General features: G+C 41.7%; 1 protein-coding gene across 2 annotated transcripts in view; it reads right to left on the bottom strand.

The window, feature by feature from the left end:
• Positions 1-22,511, bottom strand: part of LOC126458436 (cilium assembly protein DZIP1-like) — a 289,883-nt gene that overhangs the window by 93,115 nt on the left and 174,257 nt on the right. For both annotated transcript variants that reach the window (XM_050095490.1, XM_050095491.1), the window contains exon 12: positions 11,770-11,969. In XM_050095490.1, coding sequence (XP_049951447.1) covers positions 11,770-11,969 — 200 coding nt within the window. The remainder of the gene's footprint in view (positions 1-11,769; positions 11,970-22,511) is intronic.

Genomic DNA, 22,511 nt, shown 5'->3' with positions numbered 1-22,511 from the left:
ATGTGAAGTACTCAATCCAGCTCTGTTCAATAGCAAACATGAAAGCTTAAGGGGTTATTCTGAAAAATATTTGAATAAAACCAGATACTGGACAAACCCGGTATCTCAAGTAGGCGTGCTGAAAATTTTAAAGTGCCGTCTTCCTGCCCACATTAGGGGAAAACTCATCACCATTCCAGAATATGACACAAAATACTTTCTGTCTGTACTGGACTCAATAGATTTGATATATGAAGAGAGACCAGTACAAACCAACCCTGTTAACCTGCAGATAGTGCCACAGAGATTTACGGGCCAACAAGTGAACAGTGGATTCATAGTACAACATGGATGGCAACCTTACCCCACACAGACCTAATGTAACAGTACTGGTAATCACAATGACAATGGCAAAAGATGTAAATTCAAGGGCAGATGTAAGAGAAATGGGCAAAAATTTAACAAAAACAACTACAACGGACAAGTAGAGTATGGCCAGCCTGTACAATATGTACGGACACGAGCTACCAGCAATACCCCCAATCGCTTGGCAAACACAAAACAATACCAAACATTCAAATAATCCACAGACAGTGGAATTCGGCCAGCAAAGGAATGCACATATGCCGAATAACATGCCAAGGCAAAGAGAAATTCAGTTGATAGCCTCACAGGATACTAACCGGCATAATCAAACACCAACAGTCCATATAGTTGAAGTTACCCTAACCCACAGACTAATGCAAACACGACGCCGGATAACTTGAACCAGTCATGGTAGGCCCCCATTCTGTGACTTGGGAGGAGAGCTGGGGCATGTGTTTGATCAACTCTTGCTTTATCAGATACAATCAAGGTAGTGATGTGAAAGATGATCTGTATCAAAATAATGAGTGTAAATTGGAAAACAGAACTGTACGTGGCAACTACTACACACCGGACCATACATAATTACTAAAAACCTTACCTGGGAGAATACAGATTGGTACACAAGAACATGGGTAAAGACGAGGGTGTTTACCCACAAAAAGACTTGAGAACGTTTATATATTTTGTAGAAGAGCTATGTAACCTGTAAGTTGTATATATGTATAATTATATTAGATTTAGGATGCTGGAAAGTCACATTCCAGAATTTATCTTTTTAGTTGTTAAGGAAAATTTCTGCTCGTGTTTTTTCTTATATGTAAAATGTGTAAACGATGAGATGAGTGGTTGTAACAAGGAATAATTTTACTTTAATGTGTCTAGAGACGATGATACTCTAAATACAACGCTTTGCCTTGCGTGTAGCCCAGTTGTAAACAAATGAATGAACTTGTGAAACACACGGTAGTAAGCAATGCAATAAGCAACTTGCCGTGATGCAAGTGGTATCAGGACAACACAGCGCATGCACAGCTGGATGTGCTACAGCCCGCACTAGCAGTTGTAAAGCCCACTCAATAAACAGGGACATAGAAAATTAAGAGACAGTCTATACTACAACTATGACTATCTACACAATACACAAACACACATAGATATTAGGTAAGGGATTATATACACAGGAAAGGGAAGATAAACTACGAGATATTTATTTAAGGCATGCTACTATATACATTATATCTATATATGTTCAATATTTACAAATTTAAGTGTTGAAAGTGCATGTACTAATTATATTTGATGGACAAGAAAAGTCTTATTGCAGGTAAACAAGCGAGTACAGTATAAGTGGCAAACTGAATAAGAGGTCACACCATGTCTCTAATACATTTTATCTTTCAGATTTATAAAGTAAGTAGCGATGCACATATGACATTAAATAAGTTTTGTGATAGCATGACTGTACATTGAAGTGAATGAGTACATGGTTGACTGCATGAAAGAGGTATTAGTAGCCATCGAGCCAGTATACACGTATCTATGAAGAATTAGTTTTAAGTTAGTATCATGTTTTTTCTTCCAGGGGAACGATGAATCGACACGTCCTAAAGTGAAGAAAAATAAATGCTTGTAGAGTGTTAAGTACCATATAAACACAAGAAAGGACCGCACTACAAGTAAATACAGTTGTAAGTTTATGATATGTATAAATGTGTTAGTGTGAAAGTATGTGAAGAAGCAAAGAGTTGCAGTAAATCACATATCACGATGATGAACTAAGGTTGAGTACTACCAAATAATAAAGGGGTTGAAACCCAACTACTTTGAGTGTCGACTACCCATGAAAGCGTCAAAAACCTGAATTACGTTGAAATTTTTATGCACATTTGTTACTTACATGCCCATTGTTTACGCTCATTATATGTAACATACCACATTTGTGATACAATTCTGTAAACCTCAGCACATGAAGTGGTTATCCTTTATACAATGAACATAACAAGTAAATACTGAGCTGCCCTTTATACACTGAATAAATATTTGATATGATTGGTATCATCAGATTTGAGTTGTGTTTATAAACAACAAATTATTTTCTTCTTGGGATCACAGTTAAGTCCATTAATGAGACATAACTGAGCACATAAATGCCTTTCCATGGAATTTCCACAACCCTGTAGTGTGTAGGTCCTTTCTAGAGATTGCTATAGAGGCAAGGCCATGTGTAGTTATCTGAGCGGCGCGTAGTATCAATTGTAGTGATTACGGTTTGCTTCTCTGATTCTTTTGAATTTATAAATATGCTCCGACAAGAAGTCACTGTAAATTGAAATGAAATGTATGTCAATTTATGCTATAAATGAAAATAGACTCTATTATTGTATGAATGTTATATGAACCATGTATAACCAAATGAGAGTAAAATGTGTACTCATGTAATTGGAATCGAATAATGTAACGAAAAAAAAATCAAACAAAATGACAAGTAATGACCCTACATATAAATAGGAGAGAGCATGTGTTACAGACTATAATGTATATGAGCGACGATAATGGCATGTCAACAAATGAATAGGGTAAATGTATTTTGTAATTGAATTTGTATTTTATTATGTTATGTTATGTGTACAGTATGTGGAAAGGACACTATAGAAACTTTATGTAATGCAACTGTATGAAAGACACTCAAAAACAAAGTGCAAAGACATATGAAACCTGGCTCCAAAGTGTAAGCGTACGTGTGTTACGACAATACATGGATGTGCACGTGGTAAACTAAAATTGGCAACACTTCATGTAGCATGAATTTTTTGTGCTCGGCAACTGCATAAAAGCAGCAACGAACTTACCTTGTCGATGGATGTCAGATGTAAAGCTGGTCTCCCCACCGAATAAGTGAGAGCAACAACATGAAATAAATTCCTCAGGCCGCTGATACGGAAACCAGTTGGCACGACATCGAAGATTTCACAAAGGATTATGCTGTTGAACACAAGCTTCACGAATCTGTGCAGTGTAAGCTACTGTAAATCCACGTCATGGACACTCTGGCCTTGTACTGATCATGTGTGCACAGACTGTGACAATACTGGACGTTGGACTGCGCATGCATACTTCTCAAGCTAAACACTGTGCAGATGCTGACTGACAATAATGGGACTATGCAGTTACATCATGCACTTTGTTAGGAGAGAAAACTTTTACATATATGGGTTAAAAGAAGCTAACATACCCATATAAATTGATAACAACTCAGGATAACTCCAACGTCTGAAGATAAAGGCTATGCCCATACCGGCTAGGATTATCAACCTTCAAAAAAGGAAATAAGCTCAGACACTGTGCACCTCCGTATGAAGTCATTGCACAGTGAGGGCAACTGCATTGAATCATATTATTTTTTCATTCTTTTCTTTTCTTATACGTGAGCTATATGTAAAATGCAAGAGTTATAAACACGGCCAAAGGTAAATTAATGAGTTGTTTTGTGGCAAGGATACATAATTAAATATCTGTATGAAACGAAATAAGAAATATGATCTCCAATTTATTATTTCCTGTATCTTCACATTCTCATCTTGAGAAGTGGTAGCGTACGGACGTTGCTTGGATCCGTCATACCAGCATTGTTAAAAATGCGTGCTTCAACCGCATTCATTAAATGTGTTATACATAAAAAGTTATTGGAAAAGCTATATTTATTCGCATGTTTAAGAGGTCAACTCCTATCTGTTCATCATTTCACTTGCTGCTGAGATTCTGCATCAAGAGGTTCGGTGCAGACACGAAGAATTTATGCGGTATCCAGAGGAGCATTCCTGCATTGACATTGTCACAATCAAGATTAAACACAATGTAATTAACGCAAAGCAGTTTATTGACCTAGACTGTATTGATATTGGTATCAGTTAAGCTTCACCCAAGATTGTGCACAGATTCATAAATCACCTTCAAATTTCTTTCAACTATTTTTCCCAATCAATTTTTCCAATTATTCAAGCAATTATGAAACAATTTCTATTCCCACATACCCATTCATGCCATAAAAGTGAGACAATTATTGGTCAGACAAAGGGAACAGGAATCACAGTGAATGAGATCAAGGTCTGAAATCAAAGGAGTGGTAAGCAGTTTACACTCTGTGTGTATGAGTGCAGGCAGATTCGACATCGTATTGATAAGTGTAATGCCTGATGGCATTATGTTTATGTGTGAAGGTTTCAGATCACTGAAAAAGTAAAATAGTGGAGGTGGATTTAGTATGGAACTTAAAATAGCCAACAAAAAAATGGTCCGGTTTAATTTAAGATGAAAGTTTCTCTCTGTAGTAGAATATGTACTGAATAAACCATTATAGCAGATTAAAACTGTACCAACCTAAAGCTTTGCTCTCTATAAGCAGGTCTTTATCAAGGAAAATGAAAGGATCAATTTCCCATCAACAACAAAATCGTCAGAGATAAAGCACAGCCTAGACTGGATAACAATAGCGAAGGAAAGTGGTCCTTTTCAGGAAAACCTACATCTGAATGAGCGGATGGGGATTTTAGCTCCACTGACATCAACTGTGAAGTATTCATATTTCCAACAGTGACATAATGTGTTAAGTTATTGATTTCTGTAACTTCAAAGTTGGTGATAATCATTACAACAAAAATATGTAGACCTAAATATTTCAACAGATCTGTGATTTTCATCAACTTATTTGACCAAGATCTTATAACTTTCTACTCTATTTATTCTTTTTGATGGCAGACCACATTGAATGAAGGATAACAAACAATGAAATGAGTAAAGGTAACAACTCATAATATCATGTAGACACATGGTAATTGTATAGCTATATAAAAAAAAAAGAGTTCAGATTGCAATCTTGTGTTCTTCAGACTACACAGACACATACAGCTGTGTTCTTCTGAAAAGGATGTGCTGGCTTATTCTGGGCCTTTAGCATGTATGATATAGCACTTGAGGAGTGGTTGCCCGTGAAAGCAGCCATATTGTAAAAAAATTTGTTCCAATAACTATACGACCACTAACCAGTTAACGAAGGTAAGTTCACTACCAGTGGCAGAGCCTGTTATTAAAGACAGCACGTTGGACTTGAATGGTTGCTTCACACACACACACACACACACACACACACACACACACACACACACACACACACACACACACACTAGCAATTCAGAATTGTGAAGCTGAAAGGTATCCCTCCAACACATTCCATATATGCTTTATTCCCACAGACCATGTTCTAATTCTATGCATGTTTCTACCTGGCTTACACCCCTACACAGCTTTTCTGTTAGCACATGGTCTACACCTATCTACACAGCTGTTCCCATTCCTAATTCCCCCCCCCCCCCTCCCCTCAATCAACCATTGTATTTTTTGAAAGTGGAAAGTTTTACACTTTTTCTTAGCTTGATAATTATAATTTTAACAAAAGCAGAAAAAGTGCTCCTACCACAACTGTCCAACGAGACTCCTGAACCTTGTTCTGGCCATTGGCTGACAGTTGAGTGCAGGATGGGCATTATATGTGATTTTGGTGCATTTGATGATGGCCAAATCATGGATGGCTTAAGCATGGGACACTCCATCTCTGAGATCATGTAGGTTTTGGGTTCTTTACGTTCTACCATGACAATGTGTATATGGAGTACCTCAATTCAGGGAACATTCTTACCTCCAGAGTTTAACAGCCATGGTAACTGTGGTAACACCATAGCACCTACCACCACATGACCACAAGTCACACGTCACACAGCCTACGGCTGGCTTTTCCTGACTCATGCACAGTGCCACCCAGCTGTACAATGCAGGAGTGGCCCTGCACATAGCTGCCTCCACAGTAACTTAGCAACACCTGGATGGTATACCCACATCAAATAGCTGCACAATGGTACTACACCAATAGCACTATGCCACATCTTTGTAGACTCAGCAAAGGTGAGCATATCTCTCAGCCGCCAGGGCTTTATAAACGCATGCAGCACACCACTTTGCAGTCTTATCTTGTACTTCATTGTTACTTCGCCACTGCTGGTACCTCAATGCCACAACAATTGGTCTTCCCTCATCTAGACTATCGACTACAGCTGGAATTGGACTATTCAGGGATTTCTGCTTCTCGGCACTTAAGTCATAGAGTTCTTCCACAGACTTAGTTGATTGCCGTCCCAGGGACAGTGCTTGCTCAGTTACTAAACTGATGGCAACACAGCAGGTTGAATCTCCAGACTGATGTACAAATTTGCAGTCAGGGTGCACGGGATAACCACAAGCGTGCTCCTGCTGTCACATGCAATCATATCCCAAACCATATTTCCAAGTGTAGGTCCAGTGTGTTTGGCACACAGATAGGTTGATTGCTGGCCCGCAACTGGCCTCCTTGCCAACACATGGCCATCACTGCCATCAAGGCAGAACCAGCTTTCATCAGAATACACAACACACTTTTACTCTACCCTTCAATGAGCTCTCACTCGATGCCACTGAAGTCGCAAATGGCAGTGTTCGGGGGTCAGTGGAATGCATGCTACAGGGCATCTTGCTCAGAGCTATCCTTGAAGTAACCAACCTGTAACAGTTCGTTGTGTCATTGTACTGCCAACTGATGCTCACATTGCTGCTGCATACAAAGTACAATGTGCCATTATGCTGAACACGATGGTCTTCCCTCTCAGTAATGGCACTTGGCCATCCAAAGCTTGGTCTTCTTGTGACCATACATTCCAGTGATCACCACTGCCAGCAATCATGTACCATAGCTACATTCCTGCAAATATTTCCGCAGTATTGCAGAAGGAATATCCAGCTTTTCCTGCCCCTATTACATGATCTCATTCGAACTCAGTGAGTTGTTGATAATGGCATCTTTGTGACCTTAGTCATTCTTAAGTAACGTTAACTCACTACATCTCATTTCTAAGGTAACATGCTCACAACCGTAAGAGCATGTATTTAAAACAAACCCGATTTGCAGCCTCATAGGGCACTACTAGTGACACTCTTATGCAACTGGCGCAAAATGTGAACAGTCACCATCTTTCAGGTGTAGAAACATGCCTACCAACTTTTGTTTATGTTGGACAACTCCTTGGTGTAGCAATTTTCTTCCATCTGTGTAGTACTATTTAGGTAGTTGCTGAAGTAATTCATGTATTGGGGGATATTTACACAACACAAAATGAGACCCTTTTATCTGCCATATCTCTCACTGATCGTGTGCCTCCATTTGTTCGCATTTTGAACTTTGGGAAAACAATCTACCACCCACTGCTCTCGAATCATGTCAAAATGATCTGAAGAACATAGCTGTAAGTATGCTAGTGTGACCCCATTCAACCCACCCCTCCGCAAAGATGCCTCATCTCAATTCTATTGAACACTGTAATGGACTTTACTACAGAGACCTGGCCACCCCACACCCAGTCACCGACCTCCTCTGTAGGAGGCACGCATGTGCCAACTGACTGAAGAGTGATCGCCCCATACCAGACATAAACATTATTGTAAGTGAGAATGTTTTTCTGTGTTTTTGAGTAGAAGGAACACATTAACAGATTAAGGTATGGAAGGGACAACTGAATGCCTCTACAGGACATGAGATGCCACTGTGACGATATGCAGTTTTCCGATTGCTATGAATGCCTTTTAACATTTGCGTGTTTTCTGTTGGTGAGAGATGTAGGCGAAAGTTAGCTGAGGAAGAGGAGATGGTGACAAATGGATGAGACACAGGATATTTATACTTAACTGGCAATCAAGAGTTTCCCCACTGAAGGAATCCCACCTACAATAAAGTCAGTGTGTGGTCTTCCTGTGTGAACTCACTGAACGCTGATGTCAAACTCATTAATTGGAGCTCGAACTCCCACACTGACTGGCAAGCTGCTGTGCGGTGTCCTTTGAAGACATACTTGTATCACGTGGCCTGCAGAGGCAAGCTGCTGCTTGCCAACACATGGCCCTGTAATGTTCCCATATACTGCAGTGGCTGACAACCTACGGAGTAGATGATGGACCATTCAGCTCCCCCTTTATGTAGTCAGCAGCTGCAGCATAGGTGACAGCCAAGGATGCAGCATCCCTGATGTCAAACTCATTAATTGGAGCTCGAACTCCCACACCGACTGGCAAGCTGCTGTGCGGTGTCCTTTGAAGACATACTTGTATCACGTGGCCTGCAGAGGCAAGCTGCTGCTTGCCAACACATGGCCCTGTAATGTTCCCATATACTGCAGTGGCTGACAACCTACGGAGTAGATGATGGACCACTCAGCTCCCCCTTTATGTAGTCAGCAGCTGCAGCATAGGTGACAGCCAAGGATGCAGCATCCCTTTCCTCCACAGAGGAGATGGCTCCACCATCCCTCTGGAATTGGTCAGCTATGACAAACATGACACTGCAGATGCAGCAAACCTTCTTTCCCAAGGGAGAGATGGCAAAGCCATCACAGGGAAGTGCCTCCTCGAGGAAGGCAGTGTCCCAGTGTGGAACTGCAGAGCCAAAATCATGGCAAAGATCTGGACTGGAAGCAGGGAGAAGAAAATATGAGACACCTGTGTGACAGAAAACAGAGAGTAGCAGACCTAGAAAGTAAGACACACAATTCTGTCATCAAAACAGGGTGACCAGACCACTGAATGTGCTGTGACCTTGCGAGACCATGCTTGCACCAAAACTTCCACGATCGGCACATACTGGCGCACTGGGGAAGTCCAACTGAAGACTCATGAAGAGTGTCCTGAAGAGAATAGACATGCACTCTGCTGAGACTGGAGGATACAGGAGATGACTATGACCGAATATGTCCAAGACAGGAAACCTGAGTGCTGGGATGCAGAGCAGGGCCCAGGAGAAAGTGTGTTGTGTTTCACAAAGGCTTTGAGGATGTGAACTAAATGTCTGGAACAGGCAGAAGAGGGGGGGCAAACTAAGGGCAACATGTCCAGAGGGGACAAAGTGTGGTCGGCAGAGTCACCAGTGGACAGAGCATTGTTGCCACCAGATCAAGATGCTGAGGTCACAAAGAGGACAGGACTTGAAGGCACTGGAAGCAGAAGTGCAGGGCCAATGGAGGAAAGCATTTAGTGTGCTGGCAACATGCAGGACAGTGGCATATGGGCTGGTGGTGCGCAGGACGGCAACGTGTGGGCTGGCAGCAAGGAGGATGCCAGTGGAGCTAGAACAGAAGAGAGGCTTGGACTAGTGGCAAGCGTGGTGGCCATCTTGGAACCAAGAGAGACAATGCTGTGGGTGGTGGTGCCAGGGCTGCAGGCTGGAGGTCATGGGGTGGGAGATGTCAGAGCTGGAGATGTTGGAGTGGGGCAGCACAAGAGCAGGTGGCACTGGAGTGGGCAGTGCAGCACCAGAATTGGTGACACTGAATTAGGCAGCACCAGAGTGGGTGGCACTGGTATGGGCGGCATTGGAGCATGAGGTGTCAGGAGTTGCAGGCGGAAGGGGGGGGGGGGGGGGGCGGCACAGGCAGGAACCAGTGGGGGTCGTGGCTCAGAAGCTAGCAGGCACCATGGCAGTACAGGATCTGGTGACACTGAACTGTTGGTGCAGGAACTGGTAGCATTTGAGCAGGAGGTGTCAGAGCAGGAGGGACCCACTGCAGAGGAGCCAGTCGGGCCCTTGACTCAGGAGATAGTGGGACTCATAGCTGAGGAGACAGTGGGGCCCATGGTGCAGGAACAAGCAGGGCTTGTGGCTTAGGGACCAGATAGGCTCATGGTTCAGGATCTGACAGGGCTCATTGTGCAGGAATCTGCAGAGCCCATGCTGCAGGAACCAACAAAGCACTATGTGCAGTAACCAATGGAGTGCTAGGTGCAGGAGCAGGCAGAGCCTGAGGTGCACGAACCAGTAGCCTCAAAAGCAGAGCCTGAGGCACAGAAGTGAGTGCTCGGTGGAACCAGTGGCATGGATCTGGTGGTCCTGGAGCCAGTGGTGCTGGAGCCTGCAGAGGCGCCAGGGCCATCACCAAGTGTGTCAGCAATGTCAGAACCTGAAGAGGTGGTCTCAGTGCAGTGGTGTTGGGGAAGGTCAAGGGAGGCAATGCTGGGGGCAGGTATGCTAAGCAAAGGGAAATAGCAGAAAGATGAAGGAGGTGATCCAGTGCAGCAAGGAAGGCAGGCCATGAAATCAATGTGTTGCTGAACTTCAGAGGGAGTGGGAGCAGCACAGCTGACTCCTGGGCAAGGGTAAATTGAGACAGGCAAGGCACTGTACAAGTAGTTTGGTGGCGTGCAGGAAGTGTTGTGCATGATGTAGAAGCTGTGCTGTTGCATCAGTTGCACATGATGGCAGCACCAGCAAAAAATGCAGTCAAGCAACTGGTGTTGGTGCAACTACTGACATATAACTGCTTCTGAATGAATGCAATAGAAAGATAGTCCAAATCTGATGTCAAACTGGAATACTCAATAACATTTCTTGAAGGTAAAGTTTGAGTACACAGTCTGCACCATAAGGAAACACTACTGTAGATAGTATCTATATCTGCTACGCTACTGACATCCTGGTTCTGACTGGCATGCACTGCACTATGACAAATGGAGCTCAATGAGCAAACCGTAACTCGCAGGCTGAATGGCAAGCTGCTAGGCAACATCTTATAAAGCCACCTAGCAGAGGAGTACTGGAAAGTCATACTTGTGTCATGTGGCCCGTGGATATGGGCTGGTACCAGTAACTTCAGTGCTATGGCATCCACTTGATACCACAGCAGCTGTCACAGGTATGATGAGCTGCAGCTCGGCTGTGTGCGTCTTAGCAGCATAGCAACCTGTGGCACTCTGTTATGCGGCTGGTGACTGGATTGTAAGGTGCCAGTCAAGATGCCACACATCTCTTTACTATGGAGGAGATGGCAGTCATCTCACTGCATAGTTCGGAACTGTGATGTAGGTGACAGCTGAGGGAGTGGCAGTCTCAATACTTTATTGTTTCTGCACCCATTTTCAGCAATATACTACTGTTAAAATTTGTATAGTGTACTGCAATTCCAGTACAATTAGGCTTATTTTCCATTAGCAAACAAATGGATATTTTTACATGCAATATTAAGAACAGGACCCACAAAAATTCGTAATGCACTGATACTTTAATTTAATCCAGTGATGCAGTTCAAACACTTGCGGATGTCAAACATGTGCTCATAGATGCATTTTTTTTTACTCTAAATATGAATTAAAGTATATGCACAAACACAGAGTGAAACAAGTAAAACTCGCACAGAAAATATTTCAGAAATGGGAAGTGCTGTTGATGTGCAGTTTTCACAGAATGAGTTGTTAGTCAGGGGCTTGTACTGTTAGTCGATAAATGGATAGCAATAAAACTTAGAAAGCATATTTTTTGTGCAAACATACACCATATAATGTTATTTATATCAAACATACCCATTGTGCTGGCTCAATGTAGACTTTACTTTGTGAGGGAACATTCGAATTTGTGTGAGAGTTCTTCATAGAAGTTCGTGGGCGATTTCCTTGGAGTGAGGTATTTTTATTATCAAAAGCTCTGGTTTCTAGCCTGTGCTTTGAAGTTGCATTCCTTTCACCAGAAAATCTTTTACCTAAGAGAGACTGTGCCAGTAATCCTGCAAACACAAAAATAATTATACATCTCTACAACTCAGTACTCCAAATGCAGCTCATGATGAACAAAATGTGAAAATTTGAGATACTAAATTAACCTCCCATTAATACAGAAAATCTGAAAGTAATCACAGAATTAATACAATGAAAGGATCGTTCTACTATTGAAGAGTAAAACTGATAAATGAGATGAAGCAGTCACTTGCATTTAATTGTAACTGTCAGATTTTAAAGTAGCAAAATAAATCCCCCCCTTACAATCTGATTTTTAGAAACTAGCTGTAAAATGGAGAACTGTGGTTTTTGCTTTCTTCCCAATGACAGGAGTTCTTATTTAAATTAATGAGGAAAATTGGAAAATTCAAAGCTATAAAGTGTAGCATTCCTAATCTCATTGCAGAAAAAACCTGTCCAACATGCTGAGCAACCCAGTGGCCTATGAGAGAAATAGACAATGCAAAGCATTTCTCATATCATTTGTTGATCTAAACATGACAGCACTCAGTGACTTGCAACAAAATTTACATATAATTTCAAGTCTTTATGGAACTTTTTATCACTGACACCAACCACAAAATGCCAAAACAAAAATGAAGTTTATCACTTATTACATTTTCACTGTTCATGCAGTAAAACTGCTGTATCAAACATGACATTTTTTAATTAATTACTTCTTTACTACTCACCATATTTGCCACACAACTTACATACCACTGAATATACCTATTTATTACGTACCTGTGCGATACATAGTTTACGAGATATGATGTCATGAACTTTGAGATGAGTGAAAAACTAACTTTTACTTAAAATGGTTCACAAATCATGCAGTGTTTGACAATGAGACCACTTAGCGAATTCTGACAAACTTTAAACATATTTTCAAACTTTACATTAGATTTTTCTTGCTTGCATGCTTTATATCAAATATTTGAATACATTAACTTATTCATAAAGTAATCAGGAGTTTGAAGTTGTTTTATACATTGTGTGCTCCGTACACTGGCACCAGCACACCATGTGGCATAGAGGTTACTAGAATATCGAAAGAATCCAACAACAAGACTCGCTGGAAACACACCGCCAATGCCCTCTCAGCTGCCAGTATTTAGGATTACTGCCGTGGACCAGAGGGCTGTTGAGTTACATCAGTTCATTCCAGTTAGTTCGAATCTGTAAGCCATGGAGTTCCAGCATGTCACCAAGACGGAGGAGCAGACTTAGCCTCTAGCACAGAGACACGTAGCACATAGAAACCTCATAGTGAACGTAGTGGACTTCTATTTCAACAGCATTGAGGCTACATGGACTATACAGAAGAGAGCTTGTACCACAGCACATGGAAACTTATGTTAAGTAACTCTTTGTTTATGAATAAAGAACCCAGTTATTAATTGCATGCTGTTTGTGTTATAGGAGGAGGATACCAGCCACTAACCAACATCCCCTCCTAGCTTCCCAAGGCAGAGCTCCACAGAGACAACAAGACAACATAAAAGTGGCTAATGAGAATACAACACATGGGAGTTAAATTATTAAGGAATTGGGGGTTTAGTGGTAATATTAAATAACAAATATTTGCTGGTGATCAGATCTAAACTGACGATACACGGCACCCCAGCCAGCGATACTAACTGCTGCTTCACCATGTGAGAAGCACAACCTGTAGCATTGCTCCCTCTCATGGAGAAAGTTAGATCCACAGTTTCAGAAGCTTTCATTCGAGCCAACAACAGCATCCTACATCTAGATCTTGTCAATGGTCCTCTGCATGACAACACTGGAGGACCCTTGCATTCAGGTCATTTTGTAATATCTTCATCTTCTTCATTACGATGAGCATCAAGTAGCCCTCCATGACCATCAAGTAGGCCTTCTGTTCCCTTGGACAAGAGGTCTCCATCACCAATCTGCACCTTAGGACTGTAGTAGGGCTACATCAGGGGACATAGACAAGGTATCTGCATGTTTTGTCTTCCTGATGAAGGGCCATAATCCTCAACATTGTATATGATGTCTGACAAGCCACAAAGGATATGACACAGCCCAAAGTAACATTTTAGAAACCATCTCATTTTAGAAACCATCTCAACAGTATCTTTTTCCACTCAGGACTAAAAATTCATACCAGGTCTCCCAGGCTGTATCTCATAGGTGGGTGCTTGGTGTTACAGTGGTACTGGTCAGTCTGTTGGGCATCCAGGGGCCGTAAGTGAGCCACCTGTCTTGTTTCATCAGTCCTGGTTATGAGGTGTTGCACATAGTCACTCTGATTACTGTCTGGTGGAAATGGGAACAATGCATCCACTGTTGTTTCAGCCTTGTGACTGTGGAGTAGAAAGAACACTGTGGAGGCTGTAGTGTGCAGCTTCACGGTGTTATATGTGAATGTCACACAAGACAGTATTGTACCCCAATGTCTTATATTAAAGCATTCAGTGAGGCCATTCGGGTGTGGGCAGTATGCATTTGTCATCCATTGAGAGAAGTCGCAACATTAAATTACCTCTGATACTAGTCTCGACAGGAAAACTTTCCAATGATTAAAGAACATCACATGGAGTGCTCCATGCTTGAGACTGATCTCTTTTACATGGAACCTTGCATTTTCTGGAGCTTCAGCACTTGGCACAGCTCTGGTGGCAGCTTAGTGGGTGGAATAATTTTGATTCCTCAGTGGATGGTGCTGCTGCAGGTGACATTTATATCAGATGCCACAGAAGTAACTGTGCCATATGCTTCTGCTGCTGGCACTCTTTACAGTGGCTCATAAAGCATCTAACAGAACAATAGAGACCTGGTCACTGATACCTAGGTCTGATTCTGTTTGAAATCTTCCAGAATACCAAGTGACCAGATGTTGGAGCATCATCAAAATACTTCAAGATAGTCTGCCGTAGATGGACTGAGGCAAAGCCTGAATACCAAGTGACCAGATGTTGGAGCATCATCAAAATACTTCAAGATAGTCTGCCGTAGATGGACTGAGGCAAAGAGCAACCATTCATGCCCATTAGATCACAGTTACTCTTATCCAATTTCCACTTAATAAGTGGCACTCTCCTTTGGTCAGTTCCTCCTTATTCAGTGTTTGATGATTATCAGCGGTGTTGAATCTTTCAATATAACACATATGGTGGCGAGCTATCAGCAACCGAAAGTTATTGAAATCTTATAGTTGTCAGTAACAGGTTGGTTAAGGAGCTGAGGCAAGGTATGGAGGTGCTGAGTCGGGCTGCGGCCAGCCACAGTGACGAGGGTCAAGCGGTCGCCAGCCATGGCGAACAATTTAGAGGAATGGAAGTGGGCTTTACCAAGGCTTGGAAGGGGTGAGATGAGCATTGGCTTGCGTACCAGCACATGGATGAAAGTACTGGAACTGAAGATGGCGGCTGTTGCAATATGGTAGATTGGGGTTACTTACAATGAATCACATCAGAGTAATCTCGGCACTGAGGTGCACATATTGAGACATTAATATCATGTATACCACAAAAACTACAAAAGTTACATCATAACAGTAAGTGACTACTCTTATGAAAATCATTAAAAATTAATAACAATTACAATGGTTCAAAATAAAAATGCCTTTTACATGTTGCACATTAAGTTTTTTATTTAAATTGTGCACAAGATAAATAAAAAAACTTAATGTGCAGCATCAGAAGGCATTTTTCTTTCAGCCACTGTAATTTATATACAGCTGCTGCGAAAATGGCCAGCAGAAGAAACTTGGAATTAATAATTATTCAACACTTATTGTGATCTTGACAAACAAGGTATTACATAATAGCGGAGGATACCAGCTATACCTTTTTAGTTATATAAATGTGCAAGATCATCGTATTCTCCTCGCTGACAGAACATGAATATAGCACGGCATTCCTCATACCTTACCCTTTGTAACTATGTATTATTTATATGACTTAGTATGTGAGTCCTAGTTTATTTAATTAAATATTAAATTTGGGCTATAATAAAGACTCTCAACACTTTACAGTGCTAATTTTAATGTAATATTTGATACCAACACTGAATAAAGCACAAAGGTATGCTTCTATTGAACAGGCAACCTTTATTTTTGATTATGCTTTAATGACAATTTCTTTGTCATTATCATAAGCACATGTGCACAGATTTCATGTTTTATTTTATAGTACGTAAACTATTATACATAGGATAATGTATATGATCTGAGGGGGACTGGGAGAGAAAGACTTTTAACATATATGTTGTAATTGTAGTTCGTATAGCATGTATGTATTTTAAATGATGGTCCCTTTTCCGTACTTTATGTTCGTTGTAAATTTTGGCAGGACAACAAAAGACTTGTAAGTGTGAGCTAATGACAGCTCCAGATCATTCTGGCTGGACAGTCATACGATGCAAATCAGTCTTGGAGGTAACATGAATGTTCAGGAGCTTATAGCACGAGTTTAGGACTTGGAAAGTGATAGGTTTAGGGTTGCAAGTGGCCACTTGAATACTTTCAACATTTTGAGTCGAATGGGACTAAGTCAACTGGAACTTTAACCCTTTGTGAATAGTAGGCAGTGTCGAGTGTTGAACTTTGATTATTTTTGGCTGCAAATCTAGAATTATTATTGAATAGACTGTGGGCATCAACTCATGATCACTAGATTTCTGATATGTTGATTGCCGTAATGAACGTTACTTATTTATGGGCTGGTGAATATTTTGTGTTTAGTTTAACGGAATGGGACTGGGCTTTTTTTCACCGATGTTGTTTAAATAGTAATTGGGGGATCTACTACCACTTTAAATACTCAATCAAGAAATCTGATATTTTTTTAAAATTTTGTTTCTTAGTTAAATGGAATGCTCGTATGGCTTTTATTGGCCGGGGTACCCCCTTCGGGGTTCAGCCGCCGTATTGCAAGCCTTTTTAGTTGATGCCACTTCGGCAACTTGCGTGTCAGTGATGATGAAAGACACCACTTCGGCGACTTGCATGTCAATGACGATGAAAATGACGATGGACACACAACACCCAATCCCCTGCCGGGAATCAAACCCAGCCCCTTTGCATGGTTGGTGGTAACGCTACTGCTGCGCTATGGAGGCAGAATGTTTCATGGTCAAACAATATCTGTAGGACCACCATTTTGATATGTGTATTCTTTACCTGATCAAATAAATCATCAGTGTCAACTACATCAATTTTTCTTATTTCTATTAATTTCTGCTTTTACTGCAACTTGTATTTATTTAAATTCACATTACTTGCTGATGCTTGGATAAATCTGAATAAAATATCACAGGATAGTAATATTTCTACAGCAAATTTAGCTGCTGGGCATGAAAGCAGACTATGCACAGCTCAACCTTACAATGATAACAAGCCAATATTACAAATACAGCCATGCATTGCCTAACTGTCTCTCGTGTTTAATCACATCACAGCGATTTCTACAGGAAGCAGCATTAGGTGAGTTTGAGTTTCAGCAGAAATGTCATTTAATACTTATACTGATGCTTGTAATGTCATTTAATGCAGTGAGGACCGAGATTTCATCTACACTGCTGTGTTCCACTAGAGGATTCATTGAAAGGCGGAAAATGTCCTTATGTTTGTGTGCACTTTTGTATATCATTGTGACATTATATTCCTGAGCCCTCCACACCCATCTCGCATGTCAACCCGACAGCTCCTAAGTTAGCCAGGATAAGGAATACTGGTCCATCAAAATGATGAATGGTTTTCCAAATAAATAAGGAAGGAACTTGTTGATGGCCCATCAACTGCAAGGCAATTTTTCATGGTTTGCCAAATAAATATGGATGGAACTTGTTAATGGCACATCAACTGCAGGGCAATTTTTCTCGGTTGTCCAGTTGTTCATCTTGGACTTGAAGAATACTCTTTAAGCATTGGTAGTAGAACTGCAACTACCCCATAATCATGTGTGTGTGTGTGTGTGTGTGTGTGTGTGTGTGTGTGTGTGTGTTTTATGAGTGCTCAGCGGTGAAGCTGTCTGTACCCTTATAAAAATTAGTAGAAACAAATGTAGCGGTAACTTCAAAAATTTGATAAAAGAAGTGAGAAGCAAGAGGATACAGAACTGCACTCTCTCTTTCCCAATCTCACCTCCGGTCATCAGCGCACTCTCACTGGCTCACATCCTGTAACAGAATGCTAAATGATCAGGTGCTCTAAAAGTGTTAATTAAAACACATGAAACACGAGAAGATACAAAGGAGTACGTGGTTGGCTGATCACTAACAAAAAATATGGATGAGCCAGCCACCCGATAGTACATTAAAAACTTCACCCTAAAGTTTTAGGGAAAAGTACAGCATTTCACAAAATATTAAAACATGTACCACATTTGTCTGATTGTCAATTAAAGTAGAGGGAAAACCTGTTGGCAACTAATTTTCTTCCCTACTGTCAGGCTATAAAATAAAGTCCACTAAAATGTAGCACACCATGATCTGTATGTCACAAGCATTACACATCAGAGAGCCCTCTCACCAGAAAAAGAAGGCGTGCGTCATAGGGCTGTGTTGTATGCCAAGAAAAGTGAGAAGAACCTCATGGCTCGGAGCACTATGGGACTTAACATCTATGGTCATCAGTCCCCTAGAACTTAGAACTACTTAAACCTAACTAACCTAAGGACAGCACACAACACCCAGCCATCATGAGGCAGAGAAAATCCCTGACCCCCCTGGGAATCGAACCCGGGAACCCGGGCGTGGGAAGCGAGAACGCTACCGCACGACCACAAGATGAGGAGAAGAACCTCATTCTGTCTGCATGGATGGAAGGAGGTACACCATGAGTGAGTAGTTAACTTAATCATTTGCAGCTAATTGTCAATTCTAGCCATTCTTCTTCCCATCGACACATGACTCTACACTGCAACAAAGAAAGACACCTGCTTCCCCAGTCTCTGTAGGCGGAGAAGGACATCCTGGATAGTCTATATTAACTTTATCTGCTCGGTACAAATGTTGTAGAGAGGTAAGGGCACTCTGAAAGGTGGAACAGACACAGAATTTTGCATGTCATCTGCTCCATTGCCCTCAAGATCAGTACAATTCTGCATCAAACACAGTGGATTCTTGAGGCAATCAGATCTTGAGGAGTCCATCTGTGAAAACAACAGAGCAACCAACAGCGTCCCCCTGTTTCCTCCCATTTGTGAATACAGCTATATAGCTGTGGGACTCTTTTAAAATGTTGCAAAAGATGGTATTAAGAACACATGCGGGAGTGCAGCCTCTCCCGTACTACACTAAACATAAAATTACTCTGGTCAATTGCAGTAACCAAGGTAGCAGTCAGTTAAAACCGTGGATTTGTGTTTGTACTTGCTCCACACTAAGTGACTACTGTACATGCTTCATGCAAATGCGAAATGACCTTGATGCCTTTAGACAACTGGAGATAAGGTGTTCCATACCTGGACAAACAACATTACCATACACTGGGAAAATGGAAGCATTGAGTATCTTATATGCTTTACACACCATGAGGTGTTGCCACCAGATGGTGAGTGGCACAGAGAAAGGGGTATGGGGCTGGTCCTGTAAAGCACCTGCATACAGTCTGATACCCTCATAATGGTCTCATTGATCCACACACTGAGCACCCACAGCATCATCACACAAAAGCCCTATAAAACTGGAGCACACACACTCTGACAGAACTCCCCCCCCCCCCCCCCCCCCCCCCCCCGAGATCTGTGGCTAAGACATTTTAAAGACATTGTGCTTTCTGGGTCCTCACCTTCAAGTTCTTTAGATGTGGTTACCTCAAACCTCAACAGTTTGGAATCAAAAAATGTGGCCCAGAAACATTGATGATGAAATGAAGTCCCATGCTTCTTTACAGAGCGTAGGGGAACTTTAAGAAGTAGAATGGTGTTTCTCATAGGCAAATCAGGAAAATTAAAAATATTATGATGATGGTTAAAATGAACATACACACACACACACACACACAGAGAGAGAGAGAGAGAGAGAGAGAGAGAGAGAGAGGCAGGCTTATCTGCAGAAAATGTAAAACCCTTCTTTGCGGCCCACTCCTCCGACCTCATCACCTTAAGTCGTAACTGACAAGTTACTGTTGCGGAGTTGGAGGAGGAACAAAAGAAACTGCAAAATCATCCACAGATAAGGAGCACTGCACAGGACTCCTTACCACAGGCATTACGCAGTTTATGGCTATAACAAAGAGGGTGACACTATAAACATTTCCCAAGGGGACACCATCCTCCACCTAAAAACTATATGACAGCATGTCACCAACTCAGTACAGAAAAAGTATGTTTAGATAAGAAGGACCAAATAAATATGTGCAGGTGGCTGTGAAAGCCTCATTGGTAGAGCTCTCCCAAAATATTGTCTCTCTAAGTAATGCCGTACATCTTATTGATGTCAAAAAATATCCCTACACAACGCTGTCTATGGTAAGAAAGCCTGCTGGATAGCTGCCTCTAGCAGGATCACATTGTTGATCAGAAACCAACATCTCTAATATCGAAACTGAGAGCAGCTAAGGAGCAGTCTCATCTCTAAAATCCACACCAGATGCTGGTTGACAATTCATGCCAACGTATTTCCTATACAGATCACGAAGGTGATGCTCCATTAACTACTGGGACACATTTGTTCCTTTTTCTTTTGATTTGAGGAGAGGTATCAAAATTGCCTCCCTCTATGAAATACAAAATTGTCCTTCTGCAACAATGAATTAAAACATTCCAGTAGGACCGGATTCGATGCTGTCTGCAAGTGTTACAGGATGCTGTATCGGATTTGGTCATGACACGCAGAAAGAGCAGTAGTAATACTCAGAATAGTTGACTCTGAAGTTCAACTCATGCTTCCCAATGGTTGCACAGCAGTGGAGGAATGGCTGGTAATGTCAATAATCATCTCAAAATGATCCGCCAGAGTCTGGGAGATGGGCTGTTTGGCACCGCCCCTGCTTCAGTACCACTGCTATAGTTACATGACAGTGTTAAGTATAAAACCTACTGAAGGCTTCCCCAAAATTTTTAGAACAAATGGAGCAGGAATGCATGCAATGATCTTTTCTTACTCTCTCTAAGCATTCATTGAGCTTTGGCTCTTGCAACATGAAAGACTGTGAGGTTTACTGCTGTTGGGCTGCAGCTAAACTGTCAAACAGCTGCATGCCTAACCCAAATTGCTGAGCAGCACTCTTCAGTTCACAATTGCAGGACTTCAGAGTGGATAAGTTTGTGGCATGATGGATTGTACGTGTGATGTCGTCCACCCACTCTTGGACACTGCCTCAGTACTCAAACATAGCCAGGTGGTTGAAAAGCATCAACTTAGCTGTGATTACCATCCATCTTGATAGCTTCCTTTCAAGAATTATGTGGACCTAGAGTGGGACATGATCAATGGAATTGCGTCATTAGTAACCTCTCACTAAGCAAAACCTGTGAGGGCTGAGTAGCAGAAAGAGAGATCTATGGCTGATAATGATCCAGTAACAATACTGAAATAAGTTGGATTGCATGTGTTGAACATGCACAGCCCTTGACACATCATGAGGCTCTCTAAAACTCAACCACTAGGGCATGTAAAGGTTGAGCCCTCTAATACATTATGGGAATTGAAATTTTCCAGTAGGAGAAATGGTTAGCGAAGTTGATCTCTAAGAGCCGTGAAAGCCTCAGGATCTAATGCTTCCTGTAGCAGTCAATACAGGAAGCATATTGTGACCCTGTGACCCACACGAACTTCAATGGCAACTGCTTGCAGGTCAGGAATGAGGATAGAACAGAGGAGTGGTGTGTGTTATTGACAAACACAGCCACCCCTCTCCTGGCCTTTCCCCAGTCAGGTCATCCTTGTGGTGGGGGGTAAAGCACTGTAGCACAGGGGCATCAATAAGCGTAAATCAGTGAGATTTTTCTTTTGCCCTTGCTCTCTGCCTTACTAACCAGTCACTTTTGTTAGTCGATTGCTGGGCTGTGACAAGTCCAAGTTGGCAGAGCCCATTCTTCAGGGCCCATTGAACTGGTGACAAAGATTGGTGCTAAAAATTGATACATCTCTTTTTCAACATTCTCTATTACCTACTGATGTGTGGGTTTAATTCATGGCTGCTAGCTCTCATGTACTCAGTCCAACATTTCTGGCTGCCATAAACTGTTGTATCTCTCCTCATGCCACCCATGTATGAGAAAGGCAAGGTCATGGAGGTTGTCCACAACAGCCCTAGGAAAAACATTCAGGAGTCAGTCATACTTCTCTTGTCCGACTCTTTTCTGTTGGATTTCCTTGATGTCCTAGCATGACTTGAATTCCTCTGCTGTTATGACATCCGTTACCGGAAGAGCTTGGTGGCTGTCTTCTGCAACATCTGAGATTTTGTCAGCTTCTGAACTGTCCTTTGACCAAACAGAATTGCTGCTGATTGTCACCAAATATTTTTCAGTACAGTCTGGAATGTGTCTCTGCTATTGAACTTCTCTTCATGTTCTCAGACCACTGTTTGGCTGTGCCATCCATGTGAAAGTATACATTTACCAAAAACA

The sequence above is a fragment of the Schistocerca serialis genome, chromosome 2, assembly GCF_023864345.2.
Source record: "Schistocerca serialis cubense isolate TAMUIC-IGC-003099 chromosome 2, iqSchSeri2.2, whole genome shotgun sequence".
In the NCBI taxonomy this organism is placed as follows: domain Eukaryota; kingdom Metazoa; phylum Arthropoda; class Insecta; order Orthoptera; family Acrididae; genus Schistocerca; species Schistocerca serialis.
This window is presented reverse-complemented; position numbering and strand designations above follow the sequence as displayed.